An 18,236-nucleotide genomic window follows, 5' to 3' on the forward strand; every position below is an offset into this window, starting at 1 on the left:
TCACACACGACACGAAGCAAGTGAGAAAACAGTCAGTTAGGAGAAGAAGAAAATACCGATATAATAAATATAGATTACCATCACACCTCGCCTGTTAATACTTAATTAAGACACATTATGTAGCCTATCGCATGTAAAAAAATGAATAAAACACGAGAACCCAATGAAACAACTCCATATAGTTTCACTATCATCTGGATTTAAACAACACATGAATCCCATGCACAACAATGACATCTGTAACTAACGTTTAGCTCGTTAGCCAGACTAGCTACTGTTAGCCAGAAGGTTGTTGGTCTCAGAGAGGCAACATTAATACTACTACTACTACTAATAATAATAATAGTAGTAGTAATGCATAAGGGGGAATCCCGGTGCTATCAAACAACAGTCCAGCCGTTGGATGGGACGCCACCACAGCGCGCTAATCTGACACGATGTGGCGCGTTTTGCTGCCGAATGTGGACACAATTTAACAGTGTCTACTAGCTAGCATGTAGCTACATGTGTAAGTAGGCTAGCATGTAGCTAGGCTAGCCAGCTAGCACAACTACTAATAATGGCTCCGGCTACAAGGTATATAGATACCCTCCTCCTTTCTTACCAGATTGTTCCTTCCGTGGTTGGTTCCTTGCGTGGTTAAATTAATTGTGTTGTATTATATCCGTTACTATGTGGCTCACCAGCCAAACGTGTTGTTCTTATTATGTTATTATGTTCCTCTCTTTCAAAATAAAAGGGGAAACAAAAGGTCCCTTAATTCTTTTGGAGGATCTTTTTTCCTTTCTTGTTTTTTTTTCTTTCTTTACCAACCAACGTGCCCCGTACTAATTCCGTCTGCGCGTTAGTGTTACACAACTGCGCCGATATAACCAATAACAAGGTAGCTAGGACGTCGGCAGAACCCGCCCCTCCTCCTCCTCCTCCTCCTTCCACGACGTTCTATGGCTGTCAGTCACTCAACAAACAAACACGCAACGCGACGCAGCACGGCAGCTTTCTCATGGCCACCGGATCCTGGACTCACTGGACTGGAGCGTCATCCGGGGAGCCAGCCAGCCAAGGAGGCAGTCGTCTCTGGTCTGGTGCCCTGGTGGCGGCCTGTGGCTACTGCAGGACGACTGCTGCTGCCGGCCGGCCGGTCGGTCGGGTGCAATGGCTGCCGGAGAGGAGAGGAGAGCCTCAGTCAGTCAGTCAGTCCCTGCAGTCAGTGTCAGTCAGCCAGGTCGCTCTGTCTCTGTAACATCTCGTTTTAATGGATATTTGAGGGGGTGCTGGGGTTGGTAAGGTATCAGATAAGTCTGTTCACCGCAGCCCCGCTCTTGTTGTGACAGTGCTGCGTACGTACGTGGACACCAAAGTGGTTGTAAAGGGTTAATGTTCTGGCTGCCTGCGTGCTGCTGCTGCTGATCCACCATTTTGGGAGCAACAAGAACATGGAGAGAGCAAGAAGCACGCGGCAGATACAAGATGGTGCCCTTTTTTCCCACTGCTCTGATGTGCTGCCTGAAAGGGACGCTGCGGTTCTGCTGAATGCTGCACCCATTTCAAAGGGAAAATAAATGGTATATTCAAAATGTATATCATTACTTTGTTCGAAGGGCTGGGGGAAAGGACTTAGTTGCTCAACTTTTACTTAATTGTATTCCTTAATGCATTTGATGCATTTTTAAAATCGGCTCAAGGCTATTTTTGCGCTAGGTCCTTTGATGTTGGAACACGAGAGACGTTTTAATCAAGTTCAAAAAAGTTTTAATCAAAATTCATATTTCTTTTGTTTTCTCCAGATTTCACTTTGACTCAAGGTAATCCACAAACAGAAAGAGAGCAACTGTGGGGAAAGCATCAATGTTTCTGTGGTTTGACACTGCCCCCCTCATGGGAGTTGAGGGCTCTACAAGTCAACAATGCAAACAAACTTGATTTGTCGACTCCTTCTGTTCCGAGCATGGGTGGAGGAGCTGGGGGCTGTTCGGTTGGCATTGAGCACTGGTTCTCAAAACGTTTTAATTTCAAGGACCCCCTCAACTCTTGAGTGTACAAGTGGAACCAAATGGACATTGACCCGCAAGGGGACCATTTGGTTCCCACTCATACACTCAAGAGTTGCAAACCTGTAAGGGTCCATTTGGAACCCTAAGGGTCCCCGAACCCCACGTTGAGAACCACTGGCGCAGGCAGTGGTACAGGCCAGATTGGGCAAAATGCGACGTAATGCAGGACGGACCGACCCATTGTGCACGAGTGAACACACATGCAGAAGTGTGCATACTTCCACAGCCAGCACTGCCTTTGTTTTTTCCTACACGCTGTCTCAGTCTCTGCTGTAACTACGGTGCCTTTGAGCCGTTAGAGAAAAAGCACTTTGACCTCCACTGCAGAGTCTCAGGGTCACATCAGTGAACTTTGACAATTTGCAGGTGACAAGGTGTGGCAGAGTAGCTCTGCCTGAAGCCCAAAAGCTACTGTTCTCAAGGGGGAGGGATTTCCTCTTTGAGGGAGGGGGGCAAGTTAGAACCCTAAAGTGTTAAATTGGTGCCGTGACCCGGATTGGTTTTCAAGAGTATTCATTTGTCGGGGGGTTTCTCACGCGAATCTTGAATGTTACAAAGGCAGCAGTGTGCATGTTCTTGCACTGGCGACTCCTGCTGGTTGGTGGAGGGAGGTGCCTGTTCAATGAGGGAAACTCCAAGAAATTGGAGAGGAACTAGGAAAGAATACCCCCAAAAAGAGCAATTTGCACCCTTTGGTTGCCAACGCACAGGAAACGGTAGTTGTTATCGTAAAAAGACAATTTCTTTCAACAGGAGTCTGAAAGAAAGTTCCTGGCCGCCACTGTGGAGACTGGGATTCGAACCCTCAAACGGTGCATCAGGCACTCCAACAAACAATAGGCTGTGTTCGTGGATGAGAAGCCAATCAGGGAGGGTGATCTGAGGTGGGCGTGGCTTGGTGGATAGGAGGGTGATCTGAGGCGGGCGTGGCTTGGTGGGTAGGAGGGTGATCTGGGGCGGGGGCGTAGGAGGGTGACTTGTTTTTTAATGTTTTTTTTTTGTGGCTTTCGCCTTATTTTATATTTTTTATGGAGGGACAGACAGTAGGCTGACAGGAAATTGGGAGAGAGATGGGGGGGATGACATGCAGTAAAGGCCGTCGGGATCGAGAGACGAACCCGCGGCACACTGCCAGACTGGATTACCAGCCAAGGTGCCTGGACCGCTGAGCCACGGCCCAGGCCAGGTAGGAGGGTGACTTGAGGCAGGCGTGCCATGGTGGGTAGGAGGGTGATCTAGGGCGGGGGCGTGGCTTGGTGGGTAGGTGAAGCCGTCTGGTGATCAGGTCACCGGTTCGCCTCCCCGTCTGCCGATTCTTGTCAAGTGTCCCTGAGCAAGATACTTAACCCTTAACAGCTTGCCGCTGAGCACTCATCATGACCATCTGAGCAGCCATCAGCTGGGTGAAGCTGAAACCTTTCCCTCAATGGTCATCCCATCCCAACCCCATCTCTGTTGCTGCTCTAGCGACTCCTACAGGCCGATGGGGGCACCTTCAGCCGAGAGCAGAATTGGGAAGTGCAGCATGTGTTATCCCAGCAAAACTCCTGTCAGGGAAAACAGTGGCTGGAGACGGAGGAGACTTGGTTGTCTACTCTACATCCTACCCAAGACCAACCAGTAGGGGTCAGCAGAGAGTGATAGTGATTACACTGGGTATCAAAAAGAAAAAAGAATGCCAGCATGTACACTGGCAGCCCTCAGCATTGAATTTATTAAAAGATCAAGGTTTAATCTTTCTCAAGATAAACTGGGAATTGGGAAATGTCATAAAAACATGAAGAAAAGAAAAAGGACAATTTAAATTGGTTATTGTGGTCTGACATGATCAGATTTACAGTTGGAATGTCGGGGGGGGGGGGGGGGGGGGGGGCATGGGGGTTGGGATGTACTTGAGCACAGCAAGATTCCATTGTGGGGCGACTGTGGCTCAGGAGGTAGAGCAGGTCGTCCAATGATGCATGGGTCGGCGGTTTGAATCCCGGCTCCTCCTGTCTACATGTCGAAGTGTCCTTGGGCAAGACACTGAACCCCAAATTGCTCCCGATGTGCTGGTTGGTACCTTGCATGGCTTCCGCCGCAATCGGTGTATGAATGTGTGTGTGAATGGGTGAATGTAATGCACAATCTATGTAAAGCGCCTTGGATAAAGGCGCTATATAAATGCACCATTTACCATTTAACTGACATACCTAAAAATGTGTAAAGGCCTTTATTGCACTCAAAGCAGCAGTGACTTTCTGAAGAGACATGCCCAATGCCATGTACACGTTACAGCTCTTAAGGATCTCTCTCTCTCTCTCTCTTTCCTTCCCAACACGGTCGAGACAGACAGCCACCCACCCAAGAGCCTAGACTCTCTTCTTTAGTTTTCCTCTTACCTCTGTCACCTTAATGCTTGCTCATGGGGAAAACATTGGGTCTCTCTGCTCTACAATACACATGTAAATGTCCTGAGACCTAAATTGAAGTTACAGTTGAATTAATTAAACAGCAGCAGAAGCACAGTGACAGGTGCATGATCCCAAAGGTTGCCGGTTCTAATCCACACACTTTTAGGAAAATCCGGGCGATAGGCGCAATTAGACCCTTCTGCCACTGAGATGCTCAATCGAGGAAAATGACCAATTGTTCCAACAGCTCCCAGGTGCCAAGCTTGAAATACTCCAAGACTCCACTTGAAACCGTGGTGATGTGGTTGAATCGCGCAGAACAGGTCGGGAGACCGATTCAAAAGGTGAATTGCCGCTTCGTGGTCGTCACCTGCAGTTGGTGAAATGTCATACGTTGAGTAGGAGAATGGGGCTGCAAGCATTCTTCACCAGAAGAAGTAATGGCTTTGTTGTGCAAAACTGGAGGCGACCCGTCGATGCAGTTGGAATTAAATCACTGCCAATCTTTGTGGGTGTGGTCAGTTGACACGGTCTGTTTTGTCCTTAATGATACCTTATGCAAACATTCATACAACATTCATAACAAAGCTGTTCAGATACATCGCATTTTTTTAAACATTTTCCTCTAGAAAAAGCGACCTTTGGTTGCCAATGCACATGAAACGGTGATCAATTGTTATCTTTCCACTAGATCAGACAGGACCGTGCAGAGGGCAGAGAACATTTGATCCACACCTAGCTTGGGTTTAATTTAACCCTTTGTCTACCCTCCCATGTCGAATCATCAGAATCAATGATTCTTCAATCACAAGATCAGAACTTCTTGACAGTACCCGAATAGTGCCATGTAATTGCATTTTTTTTGGACTTGATAGTACTTTTTGCCCAGTCATTAAAATGTGGTATCACTTGTTAGCCTAGCATTAGTAGGTAGGCTAATCGGTGCCGTGTCGTTAGTCAGAAGGTTCCTTGTTCCGAAATTACTATCCCTATCTCTAATCCTAACCTAAACATAACCGCAAGCACGGGAGCAGTGCATGTTCGGACTAACGGGACTTCGGATCTATGGGTAGTTCCCGGCTAATCAGTCGAGCTAGCATACGTTAGCATAAGCCATAAGGGATTAGTCGCCTGACCATGGGCAGCTACTTTATGCAGTTTAGTTACATAATTGACAGTATATGTTACCTATAGCCTATAACTAGCTACTGCTAATAGCCTAGCAGTGTATGCATGCACAAAAACTATGAAGGTCCCGATCTGGTGGTGAGTTGGGGGTAAAAATCCTCAAGTCTTTAGTGGCTGAGAGTTCAGGTTGTGATTGGACCGGACATTTGAATTACACATACAATCTGTTGTTCACTTATGTTGACAAACGGGGCACACGGTAGTGTAAGGACTTCTCGTTCTTAACCAGAGCTAAGGGTAGCGTAGATGTGGCCGACTTTCTCCAAGGCTGAGGCTCAATCTTGAAAGGTTGTTTGGTATGGTTGATTCAAAGTTTAGTTAAGTTTAGTATAGTTAAGTATGGACCTGGAAAGGGTGTTTGAGAGAATGATGTCAGCATTGACTGAAGTCAGGTTCCATCTAGCCATGACCGGGCAACTATCTCTCAACTAGCATAGCAGCTAGCTGAAGGTGGTTTCATCATTCCTCATGGAAGGTAAATGGGTTGTTACTGACCCATCATTAGTTAAAACGTTCACACAGGATAACAGTGAATTGTTGTGGTTCAACACATTGAACCATTTGAAGGCTGAAGATGGCTTCATCAGCATTTTACATTGGGACTCCAAAAGGACCAAATCAGCTACAAGAGTAGAAAGTTGAACGTAGAAGCTCTGGTCTTTTTGGATTGCAGTTGTAAAGTGGGTGAGATTATTTGAGGTTTAGGTTGGCTTTGATTCAATTAAGAAGACAAGAATATAGCCAATAAACACAATTGCATTAGGATTAGATAATTTGGGAGTTGGGATGTAACAGTTTGTATCACCCAGACAACTTTGCATTGTAAATGACTTCAAGGTAAAATACCAAGATAGCCAATCCTATACTTCACCATTAGTACAACAAATGGTACACAATAGCCTCATAAGTGGGTGTGGTTACTTATCCCTGCCCCATCCCCCACCGCATTCACATTCCAGTGGAATTAAGACCTACTTTTGGAGATGCCCACAGATACAGGAAATCACTCGAATTTGGTACTCTTGTCAGGTTGAACCTGGTTAAAGCCACTTCCAACTTTCGTGAAGCCTTTTGCATCTACCCCTCTTGTGATTGGCAAAAAAAAAAGCAACACTGAAGTTACCAGAGATTCCTCCATCTTGCTGCTGGAAACTCTACAAGATTGGTTTGCACAGTAACACAATCCATGCCTTTCTTGGGAAACATACCCCAAGAGTTGAGTTACAGCAGTTGATAGCATTGCACAACTAACTGCAAACACAATGAATGAGCAAATGAGCTTTACTGGCATGAGAAAACAAACGTTTACATTGCCTCTGATTGGCCTACCAAAGTCGAAGTCCTTCCGTGACGCATGCGGAAGCTTCTCTGTTTCTGTCTGTTTCAGAATGAAGCAGAAATGACCCAAAATAAATCTTCAAAGATGATCTTTTTAGCGGTGGATCACCCATGCATCTTAAGAGTGTGCTGAATTGCACATCATAGCTTTGACTGACGGGGATCATAAGCCACAATAAGTCCAGCTGTGGTCGGCTAGGGAATGGGATGTCTGATAGAACCACAGCATAGGATAAACCAATGGGGAGATCCGAGATAGTTGTCTTATTAGTAGTGGGTCCTGATTGAAGCCAAAGAGATTTTTATAACAAGAGACTAATCCCATTAAGTCCCATAGTAACCTAAAGAGCCTCCACCATTTTGGAGTGCTGATGTAACTTTCGGTTGCTTTAAAAAAAGTCAGGGTGCATGTGTGCATGTAGATGCGCCATCTAGTGGTGATCCAAAAAAGAAAATACTGAGTTATAGAATTTCTTTGTTGAAGCACAGCACATGATAAACCATGCACTACTGCCAACTCAACAACCTTTAGGAAGAAGGTTTTGCCTGTAAAAAGCATGACTGTGATGACTGACTCTACAGGATATTTCTCCTCAGCTTTAGTGTGCCTGCTGCTCACTATCATCAAACTGACACAGGAGGAGTGAACTAGATCCAACACAGACCCAACTCTCTGGGTAGGCAGAGTGTCGAAGCACCCCTACACCGAGGAAAGAAGCAGATACGATTACCCAACCATAAAACCCTGTTTACACGGCATGGCATTAACATGCATCCTGGCCGGGCTAAAGGAGTGTGCGTTAGTCAGATACAATGTCAACTGTTTATGCATCATGAATAAATAAATTAAAAAACGCTTTCTTACAACCCAAACGTTAAACTACACACTACCCCATTCATTATGCTGTTGTCTTTCCTTTTACCGGTCCCATTTGTTTTGCGAAGGAGGCACAGGGACTTCAAAGCTTGTCTACTTCCATTTGTAGTTATTTAAGTGTGATCAGAGCTTCTGTGTGGTGGATGCATTTAAGAGGAGGAAAGGGGGACCAGTCTAAAGGAGAAAGTCAGACATGAAAGGTTACTTAGCTGTGGCCCATAGTAGTTAAAAGGACTTCTCCTCAACACTATGCGGCTTTTGGGCCTCTGCACACGCATCACACACAGGCTGCACAGCCTGTCGACTTCAGTAAAAAAGATAAAAAAGTACACTTTCGCTACTCACCAATACAAAGGCTGTTTTGTGGAGATGAAAGCCTAGTTTTCCCTACTGGGAACACTCTCCCTTTTTTGGCCAACATATAAAATCCTCCACCAGGCGGAGACACTCCTCCTGGTTGAGCCATGTTTTTTACGCCACAACGCCTCCCACGTTGCAGAGCCTACAGTCGACAGGCCCATAGCGCTGAGGAGAAGACCTTCTAACGCTACAGTCGACAGGCCCATAGCGCTGAGGAGAAGACCTTCTAACGCTACAGTCGACAGGCCCATAGCGCTGAGGAGAAGACCTTCTAACGCTACAGTCGACAGGCCCATAGCGCTGAGGAGAAGACCTTCTAACGCTTTATATGGACCAGAACTAAAGGCCACTGAACCAAAACCACCACCGTAACTCCAATTTCTCATTATGCATTCAGCCGTATGCAGCTATACTGGGCGGCTGTGGCTCAGGAGGTAGAGCAGGTCGTCCAATGATCCCTGGGTCGCCGGTTTGAATCCTGGCTCCTCCTCCTGTCCACATGTCGAAGTGTCCTTGGGCAAGACACTGAACCCTACATTGCCTACAATGAGTTGGTCGGTGTGAGCTTGCCACCATTGTTGTGTGAATGTGGGAAGTGAGGACACTGGCGTCGACTGTTCGCCGCTTCACCTCCCAATGTATGAATGAATGAACGAACCATTGTAAAGCGCTTTGAGCACTTGGAAAAGCGCTATAAAAATTCAATGCATTATTATTATTATTTATACTGGTTTTCTATTGGGTCAGACAATGTTCTTGTAGTATGTCTGAGTTCCCCCAACAGAGTCTTGGGTCAAAGCAACAGACCCGGATTTGACTCTCAGCTGCGGTGCCTCTGGCTTGACTGGGCGCTCAAACTAACAAACACAACAGGCAGCGTTTGTGGGTGGCTATGAATGTAGGCGGAAGGGGGTGGAGTTTGTGGGTGGGTATGTAGGTAGGTAGGTAGGCACGCACGCACGCTGGACAAATGTATCGGCGGAAGGTTGGTGTATAGCGGGATTTTGTACGGCTCAAGGAAATGACGTTGACACTTTACAAATCTGTTAACATTGTCCGTGGATGAAACAAGTGTTGCGATTGGTCGAAAAAATATCGTAACCGGTGTTATAATGGACACTTCCGCCGACACACACTCTCTGCCTTAAGGTTGTGACCAGGCTTTTCTCTTCTATTCTATACACTCTCTGCCTTAAGGTTGTGACCAGGCTTTTCTCTTCTATTCTATACACTCTCTGCCTTAAGGTTGTGACCAGGCTTTTCTCTTCTCTCACACACTCTCTGCCTTAAGGTTGTGACTAGGCTTTTCTCTTCTATTCTATACACTCTCTGCCTTAAGGTTGTGACCAGGCTTTTCTCTTCACTCACACACTCTCTGCCTTAAGGTTGTGACCAGGCTTTTCTCTTCTATTCTATACACTCTCTGCCTTAAGGTTGTGACCAGGCTTTTCTCTTCTCTCACACACTCTCTGCCTTAAGGTTGTGACCAGGCTTTTCTCTTCTCTCACACACTCTCTGCCTTAAGGTTGTGACCAGGCTTTTCTCTTCGCAGATGAGTAAGGCTGGGACTGAGGCTAGGAGGGAGGTAGGTAGCTAGCTAGCTATAACCTGACTCCGCCAGATGGGGCAGCAGGATTTCTATTCACTGCACTGTAGTGACTCCTACTGGTTGGTCGTGGGGGAGGAGAGCTGAGGAAGAACATCTGCACAGGTAAGTATCCCAGATCATGCTTTCAGTTTCCTCGCTATTGCATTATATTTTGGAGAAACTTGGGTTGGTATTTTCTATTTGTGAGGTTTCTGAGGTTAGTGGAATTAAAGACCACCCATCATCATAATTATATCAATGTCATCAGTGGTCATTAGACAAGGCTCGTTCCAGTTCCAGTGAACTTCAATTCCAAAACACGTATTTCAAGCTTAACTACTACACAAGAGGAACAGCTGTCACAGACTATTAAGAGGCACATATGAAACACAATGTGAAGTTCTAGAAGGGTAGCTTCTTTCTTTTGCAACTACAATCTGTAGGCCTACAGGACAAGCACTGGAAGCAATGATTATGATTATGTTTAACTGATCTGAACGGGTTGCAACATGTTTATGGAGTGAAATCAGCCTGGTACTCAGGCTATCTCTGCGTTGGTATTGTTTTGTATCTGTCTTTATATTATGGACCATCCGATAACGCCTGAAATATAAGTTTCTCTGACATCTCTTGTGTTTTATTTTCCTCCACACCAACATACCTGAAGAAGGCAAGTTTGGACAGTCTCGTCTAGATGTGCTCCGATTGATCGGCCACAGATTTAAATTGGCCTATTTTCACTTCACCAAATGATTCCATGTGTGATCTGCAATTTACCCGATCTAGAGGAACGGATCTTTTATATTAAGTGGTATGAAAGTCAATCAGATATATAGTACAATATCACTTTTCATTTTTGTGACAGGTCAAGCCTAAACATTATCCCTTTCCTCCCCACACACACACACACACACACAGGAACAGTTTTGAGTTGATGTGAGTTTTGATATAATAATAATAATCTTGGATATATTAGAATTTCCCCTTACACACAAGATCGGTATCGGCCGACCGTGAGAAAAATAATCTCGTCTGTGTCCATCCATATCCACCACTACACAGCCCCTAGTACCTTGTGTGTCAAAACAAACCTAGTGGTACAAACTAAAGGGAAGAGACTTGAGAGTTAATGCTAGTAATGGAGAGCGCGAGAGAAAAGTAGTGTGAAAGTATTACTTGAGGCATTTATGCTTTAAGTTTAAGGGACAGTGTTGGAGACAGTTCTTTTTTTATTTGAACCCAGGATGTTGTGCTACTTTCCCATTGAATGGTACCGGTTCATCTCAACTACCTCTCTAGGGGGCGCTAGGGGTCATTGGGGGCCCCACCTGTGACCGCATACTCATATAACTGAAAAGTATAAAAACAGGATATGGCTTTCTATGTACAGTCAACATTGTGCCAAAAAACGTTAGTAGTGGAAAGTGGAGAGATATTCATTTTGTTTCAGTTTTAATGGAAAATCACTCAATCTACTGAATGGCATGTTCATTTAATGGCTGATAAAAGGATAACCCACTGGGATGAATACAAAAAATTCAAGTCACATGAGTAAATATATGCAAGAAGATGCAACAATAAGATCAATGGTTACAAAATGTTCAAGCAAGACAACTATTTAGAACATTGTGTCACTGAAGTTAAACCAAAACATTACCTGGTGGAGGAACAGCCGGTTTGATTGGTGCTTTCTCAAAACAAACTTGAACGAACATTTAATTCTACAAATCTCAAAAGGTTCTGTGTGTTCTCCCAGGCAGCACTTAAGATTGGTCCCAATCGGATTCGTACGATCAAAGAAAGATCATCTACAGCAATTTGTTCCACCATTGTTTACAAAATGTAAAGAAAGAAATCCACCCACCCACAACCCCTGACATGGAAAGCAACATGATATTTTACCCACAGTTCTCAGCACCACCGTGAGAACTCTGGTGCTCAAGAAACGACTCCGAGCTAGAGAACGTCCGTGTGCATTCGGTACATTTGTAGTGGGCATCCGCAGCGTTTCCTTCAACACTACCAGTATTGGTAGTAACATCGTTACTTTCCGTCCTCTCCAAGTTGTCCTTTTCTAGGCCAGTGTCCTGCTGCCTGGCCCCGGCTGTGTCCTCCTGCCTGGCCCCGGCTGTGTCCTCCTGCCTGGCCCCGGCTGTGTCCTCCTGCCTGGCCCCGGCTGTGTCCTCCTGTCTGGCCCCGGCTGTGTCCTCCTGCCTTGCCCCGGCTGTGTCCTCCTGCCTGGCCCCGGCTGTGTCCTCCTGCCTGGCCCCGGCTGTGTCCTCCTGCCTGGCCCCGGCTGTGTCCTCCTGCCTGGCCCCGGCTGTGTCCTCCTGCCTTGCCCCGGCTGTGTCCTCCTGCCTTGCCCCGGCTGTGTCCTCCTGCCTTGCCCCGGCTGTGTCCTCCTGCCTTGCCCCGGCTGTGTCCTCCTGCCTTGCCCCGGCTGTGTCCTCCTGCCTGGCCCCGGCTGTGTCCTCCTGCCTTGCCCCGGCTGTGTCCTCCTGCCTTGCCCCGGCTGTGTCCTCCTGCCTTGCCCCGGCTGTGTCCTCCTGCCTTGCCCCGGCTGTGTCCTCCTGCCTTGCCCCGGCTGTGTCCTCCTGCCTTGCCCCTGCTGTGTCCTCCTGCCTGGCCCCGGCTGTGTCAGACGCTTGTCCCGTATCCGTGTCATCCGTGTCCGGGTGGTTCTCCAGGTGTTCCAGCAGGCCAGAGGAAGTCTTGAAGTGAGCTGGACATTTGGGGCACTTGTGTGAATTTGCAAGCTCCTTCTTGTGATACCGCAGGTGCCTTTGGTAGACACTCAGCAGCCCAAACTTCTTCTCACACTCTTGGCACTCGTAGGACACCCTGGCCTTCGACGCCGGCTTCCCCCGTCGCTGCCGCTTTCGCTCTCCGTGCTCGAAAACGGGTGGGTTGCCGTCCTGAGTCTGCGAGTCGGCGGGTACGACACTTCCTTGAGGGGGCAATTGTTTCAGCCACGGTTTCTTCTCCAACTCGGACTTGTGATTCATGGCCATGTGCCTTCTGACGGCACAGCGCTCGGAAAAAGCTTTATGGCATACCACGCAGGTGTGCATGGTCCCTTTATGGTATCTCATGTGTCGAGACAAGCTGCTAGAATGGTTAAACACACGAGGGCACTGTTTGCAAGCATACAGTTTCCCGCCAGGAGAACTCCTTCGTTTTTTCTTCCTGCCTATCATCTGCGTTTTGTTGACCTTTCGCTTAACTGGCGTCTGTGACTCTTGATTCAACGTGTCCATTTCTTCCTGGGTCTGATGCGTGAGATGGTGGTCTTTCAGAGCGCTTAACCTTTGAAAGTGATCTCCGCATAATCCGCACCTGTATGCTGTGGCGGACTCTTCATGATCAGCCAGATTCCCGGGACCTTTAACGGCCCCGTTGTCAGAGCCCTTCACATCAACCGACGGGCCGTTGCTGCTCGGGCCGTTGCGGTTCTTGTCGTGCAAGGTCTCTTCTGGCTTCTTCTTCCTAGAGGTCAGATCGTTTCCTGACGCCAGGTGCCTACCCGGTTCGTTTCCTCTGCAATGGTATTGCGTGTGTATCTGGAAATCTGACATCCAGAAGAAACTTAACTCGCACTTCTTACAGGGATACATTTTCTCCAGCACTTTCTCCTGATTGACCTGAGGTCTGCCCTGAGCGGACAGCCCCTTGAGAGACTGGTGATTTTCTCTGTCGTGAGTGTCCAGCGCGTCCGCTCTCAGGAACCGTTTACCGCATTGTCCGCAGCAGAGAAAGCGCTTGCGTGCGTGGTCTTGCAGGTGCTTCTTCAGGTCCTCTCTACTGCCAAAAACAGTACAGCACAGCGTGCACTTGTAGCCGCGCTCCGTGTTTCGATATTGCTGGTGGTGATTTAAACCCCGTCGGCTACCGAACGATTTATTACATATCTCACAGCGGTAGTGGCCCTGGTGGTCTTTATTCAGGGTCAAGTTAGCGTATGTTGGCTTCGGCTTCGAGGCATCTCTCGGAGGCGATGATCGTGATGGGACAGCTGGAGACACTGGCTTGGCAGACGGAGGGACCTGCGTCGGCAAAGCAGGCGGTAACGCGGGCTTGCCAGGGGCGTGCGGCGGCGGTGGCTCAAATCCACCTACGATCGTCAGCATTCCATTTTCGTGTAGCACATATTCTCTGGGTACTTCAAATCCGTTGGACGAACCGTCTAACGGAAAAGACTCCAACGGTCCGTGGCTGGCCATGTGTTTCAGCATGTTGGGGAAATGGCAGAAGCCCTCGCCGCACTCTGTGCAGATGAAGGCCAGATCCCCTTCGGGAGGCAGCGAGGCGGCGGCACTATCTGTCGACTTCGGTTTCTCCATTGCTGCTGACGATGGCATTAATCCTCAAGTCTCCGTAACCCTTAGCATTCGTAGTGGACACCCGTTCAGTTCATATCGGAGTTGGTTCGTCTGAAAAAGGCCGGCAATTTATTGGTCCGCGAGGTTGTGTCTGAACTTCAAATGCATATTTGGGAGGTAGTTACGGAATGGCTCCAAAGGTCATTTCCAATCTTCATGTCCAGGTCACCGCTGCTACTTTCTTGGTTATATCAGCACCTGGGAATGATTGAAAGAATCGTAATTAGAATTTTATCCAAGCAACCAAGCACGAGACAGCTAGACCTATTCATGCTACTGGACCGGAAGAGATGGGATATGAATGGGACGAGAGTCACCTTGGTGCCATTTCTCAACGTCATCCAAACCAGCCACTCGCTCGCTAGTCGTTACACACTTGTATAACTTATTTCCTGGAGAAGTATGACAACAAATCTACGTATAATTAGGGAGAGTTGAATTAGTAATGGGTTGACATGTTTGAGAAGTTAATTTTCCCAGTTAATTCATAATGATTCACATCAATGGAGAGAGTTTGGGGGAGAAGTTCATAACTACAGTAGTCCAGGGTCTCCAGAAGGTGGCATACATACATACCCATCATCTGCTCCCGTTCATTTTCTTAATACAGCTTTATTCCATTGGCTTATTTGATTGGCTCTGACTGACTGCTGCCAAACAAAGCTACTGTCAATAATAGCATCAAAACCACACCCATTGGGCCCATCTGGGAAAGGAGTGCGTCTCGTAGCGTGGCACTCGGTGCCGCGCTACAAGCTTGTAGATCTGATATTTTTCAATAGCTAAAGTATAACATAATGCTTAAAACACCAAAATGGGGTTTCGTCCTAAATGGGTTAATATATTACTAAAGAATAAAGATATGATAGATGGATTTAGCAGCGTCAGTTAAGTAAGCACGATGGTGTCAGCATCGGTTGCTGTCGAAGGCTATTATTAACATTCCATTCCCGTTAACCAGTTCAGACACCAGTTCAGACAGTCAAGAGAAAATCAAAGCGGTTTAAAGCTCGTACACCAGAGCGGACAAACCGGAAACTGACTAAGTTTGGTTCTAGGTTGCATCTTAACATCAGTAAGAGATCCACATCCCTCTCTATTTCTCTGCCATGCACACGAGCACGCACACACCCCCCTACCTCTTCACACACACACACACACACACACACACACACACACACACACACACACACACACACACACACACACACACACACACACACACACACACACACACACACACACACACACACACACACACACACACACACACCTCTTTTCCCCTCCCTCTTGCTCTCCCTCCCTCTTGCTCTCTCTCTCTCTCTCTCTCTCACACACACACGATTTCAGAGCAAACTTTTGTTTATATTAAAAGCCAAGCCATTAAAAACAAAGTTAAGTCTCTTATGTAGATTAGAATACAAAGCCTTTAGCATGACACTTGATTTGACTTAAATATTCTAGGTTTTGTGGTGGTCACAAACATGCATTTCTCTGTCAGATCCTGCCAAAGATTCACTGCACAGTCGTCCCAAAGGTTTAGAGACAAATGATCTCTACTTTTTCTTTTAGTAATTAAGCATAGCGTGCTTGATTGTTATGCTTAACTGACAGCCAGTTGTTGTCCATGGAACCTTATGTCCTTATTCCTTTTTATGTCATAGTTTTTACCATAATATTTTCATAATCTTTACCCGAAACACTGATTGGAGGTTAACATCACAGTTAGGGATAATAGTTAATCGATTAATCGGCATTAAGAAATTATTCAATTAAACGTAACAATTAATCAAATTCTGCGGTTCTATCATTGGGCGGTTTTCTGTGAATGTGTGCTGTCCGTTTGTCCGAGGAACGCACATGTGGGCTGGTTTAAAAAAAAGTTATCAATTAATCAACTATTCATCGATAATCGTCATCCGAAATATTTGATATTATGGAAAAAGTGTCACACATCTTTAAATATATCTATGACCATATTCACCACTAGTCTGTCATTGTGAAAGTTGTGGTGGACTCTGCCAGACTGACACCCACTGATTGATTGATTGATTGATTGATTGATTGATTGAATACTGTATTAAACAGTCTGCAGAAAAAGAGCACAGGAAAGTACAGTTCAATACAAGGTCTGCAAGAGGATTTAAAACCTAAGCACTATGACTTGTTTCTATCACTTTGATTGTTTAAACGATTGTTTTAAGACAATGTTTGCTTGTTGTTGTGGACTTATTCCAGGTGCATTATTTAATTGTAATTTCACGTGTTAGCATTGTTCAGGGTGCTAACAGCTTCTGCTTAACGGAAGTATGTCCATTTCAACACAGCATTCATAGCATAGCATACAGTTGCTACATGGCTAGCTTTCCCTCCATAAGCTAACAAACACAAACAACAAACCACAGAGTTATACATAGTAGGAACACGGCGTCGCTTGTCAAAAGGAACAGATCTACAAGCCCAGCTAGCTTTTGTAGATCTGTTCTTTTCTTTGCACCGGCGACACAGACAGACGTAAAGCTAAAGGGCTAGCTTAGCTTAGCTTAGCTTGGTGCTTCGTTCATAATGCTAGGCCCGTGGGGCCGATTCACTGTGCGGTCTGCATATCCGGTCCAGAGGCGGATACGGAAACGTTCACCCGCAACGTTAAAAATGACCGGATGCGGTGGGCGGGGCGCTCGACCGAATATGAGCAAAGAGAAAAGCAGGCTTCTCTTTCCATCTCGGCTATATTAATGACGTCATGTTACTGAACAACACCACAAAGCTACACGTTGGTTTACCAAACCGTTATGTTTACTTATTTACACACGCACAGCTTACCGTGCACGGTGATCTAGGACAGGCCACGGTTAAGAAGAAGAGCGCGATGTGACGATAAATTAAATAATCGATCATTATCCAACTCACTAGTGATCACCAGCGGAGGAACAGCGCGGCCATCTTTACTTTACATGGCCCCCTATTACCAACAGTACAACTGCGCCATCTGCTGTCCTCATCTCGTAATGCAAGCAAGGGGCCACTGAGTGAAAAGTGAAAAGGCTGCTTTACTTTAAAATTAGTTCCCCAGAGGTTATATTTTTTTCGACACTACTTTACTCCCAACTTAAGTAAATCAGTAGCCTATTGCTCAAATTATTTAAAAAAAAAAAAATGTTTTAACCCTAAATATTTTTTTGTTACACCATCACTAAACACAGACATTTTACCCATTGTAAAATATTCCATAAAAAAATATTTCTCATCAAAATATATTGAAGTAGGCCTACAGCAATAGCTACATGGCAAATTGAGGTAGGCCTACTCTTCTTTAATATTTCATCATGACTTTTCACAAAAAAACAAAAACAAAACAAAAATAGATATCATGGGGGGCCAAATCGGTGAAAAACGTGCATAATATTTTTTAAATGTTCCTAGAAAAGAAAAAAGAGAGAAAGAAATGGAGCTGGGAACTTCTCCTTTGGTCCAACCATTCCTGGGACAGAGAATGGTCCAAAGAAAAAAAACAAAATAATCCATTGTTGGTGTATGGGATTCTTCTCTCTCACACTATCACTAAAGTTTGAATGTAGTTAACAGTTAATTTAGTATTTCCCTCCCTCTCTGAAATCTGAAATGATCTTGTATACAGATGTATTTGATTGTATAGTAGTATAGTAGATCTCTATACTCTGTGAAATTAAGAAAGAACAACATGACACAGAGACGGTGACTGCTTAATTAAGTTAATTCAGGACCTTCTAGCAGTTAATTTTGTTTTATTAAACACATTTCTTCCATGTAGCCCATGTTTTGTAATGGCATCATCATGCTATTATGCCCGTGGATATACAGAGTGAACTTAACAATGATAAATTAATATGATAAAACCTTTTATATAATCACCAACATGAGTTATGTTTGTTAGTTACAGCTAGGTAGAGTAGTGGGGCGAGATGGAAAAGGGGCGACCGTACCTGTTATTTACAGCTAGGTAGAGTAGTGGGGCGAGATGGAAAAGGGGCGACCGTACCTGTTATTTACAGCTAGGTAGAGTAGTGGGGCGAGATGGAA

General features: G+C 45.8%; 2 protein-coding genes across 4 annotated transcripts in view; both read right to left on the reverse strand.

Annotated features, from left to right (window-relative positions):
- The window catches only part of znf1035 (zinc finger protein 1035), a 34,652-nt gene extending 33,764 nt beyond the window's left edge, over positions 1–888 (reverse strand). For both annotated transcript variants that reach the window (XM_079502577.1, XM_079502578.1), the window contains exon 1: positions 605–888. The gene's annotated coding sequence lies outside the window, so the exon portion shown is untranslated. The remainder of the gene's footprint in view (positions 1–604) is intronic.
- Positions 889–11,274: 10,386 nt separating this feature from the next.
- Positions 11,275–17,196, reverse strand: LOC306924183 (uncharacterized protein). Of its 2 annotated transcripts, none has more exons than XM_079502584.1 (2): positions 17,088–17,196; positions 11,275–14,375 (listed from the first exon to the last, which is right to left on the reverse strand). In XM_079502584.1, exon 2 carries the CDS (start codon positions 14,154–14,156, stop codon positions 11,697–11,699), a length of 2,460 nt encoding a protein of 819 aa, XP_079358710.1. In that variant the 5' UTR covers positions 14,157–14,375; positions 17,088–17,196; the 3' UTR covers positions 11,275–11,696. The 2 variants fall into 2 exon arrangements, with proteins under 2 accessions (XP_079358710.1, XP_079358709.1); XM_079502583.1 differs by having other exon boundaries at positions 17,001–17,175.
- Between the last annotated feature and the right edge of the window lie 1,040 nt (positions 17,197–18,236).

This window comes from Electrona antarctica (assembly GCF_951216825.1).
Source record: "Electrona antarctica genome assembly, chromosome: 6".
In the NCBI taxonomy this organism is placed as follows: domain Eukaryota; kingdom Metazoa; phylum Chordata; class Actinopteri; order Myctophiformes; family Myctophidae; genus Electrona; species Electrona antarctica.

Excerpts from the sequence above, each read along its gene's own strand:
- LOC306924183 (XM_079502584.1), bottom strand. The coding sequence starts at position 14,156 with ATGCCATCGTCAGCAGCAATGGAGAAACCGAAGTCGACAGATAGTGCC.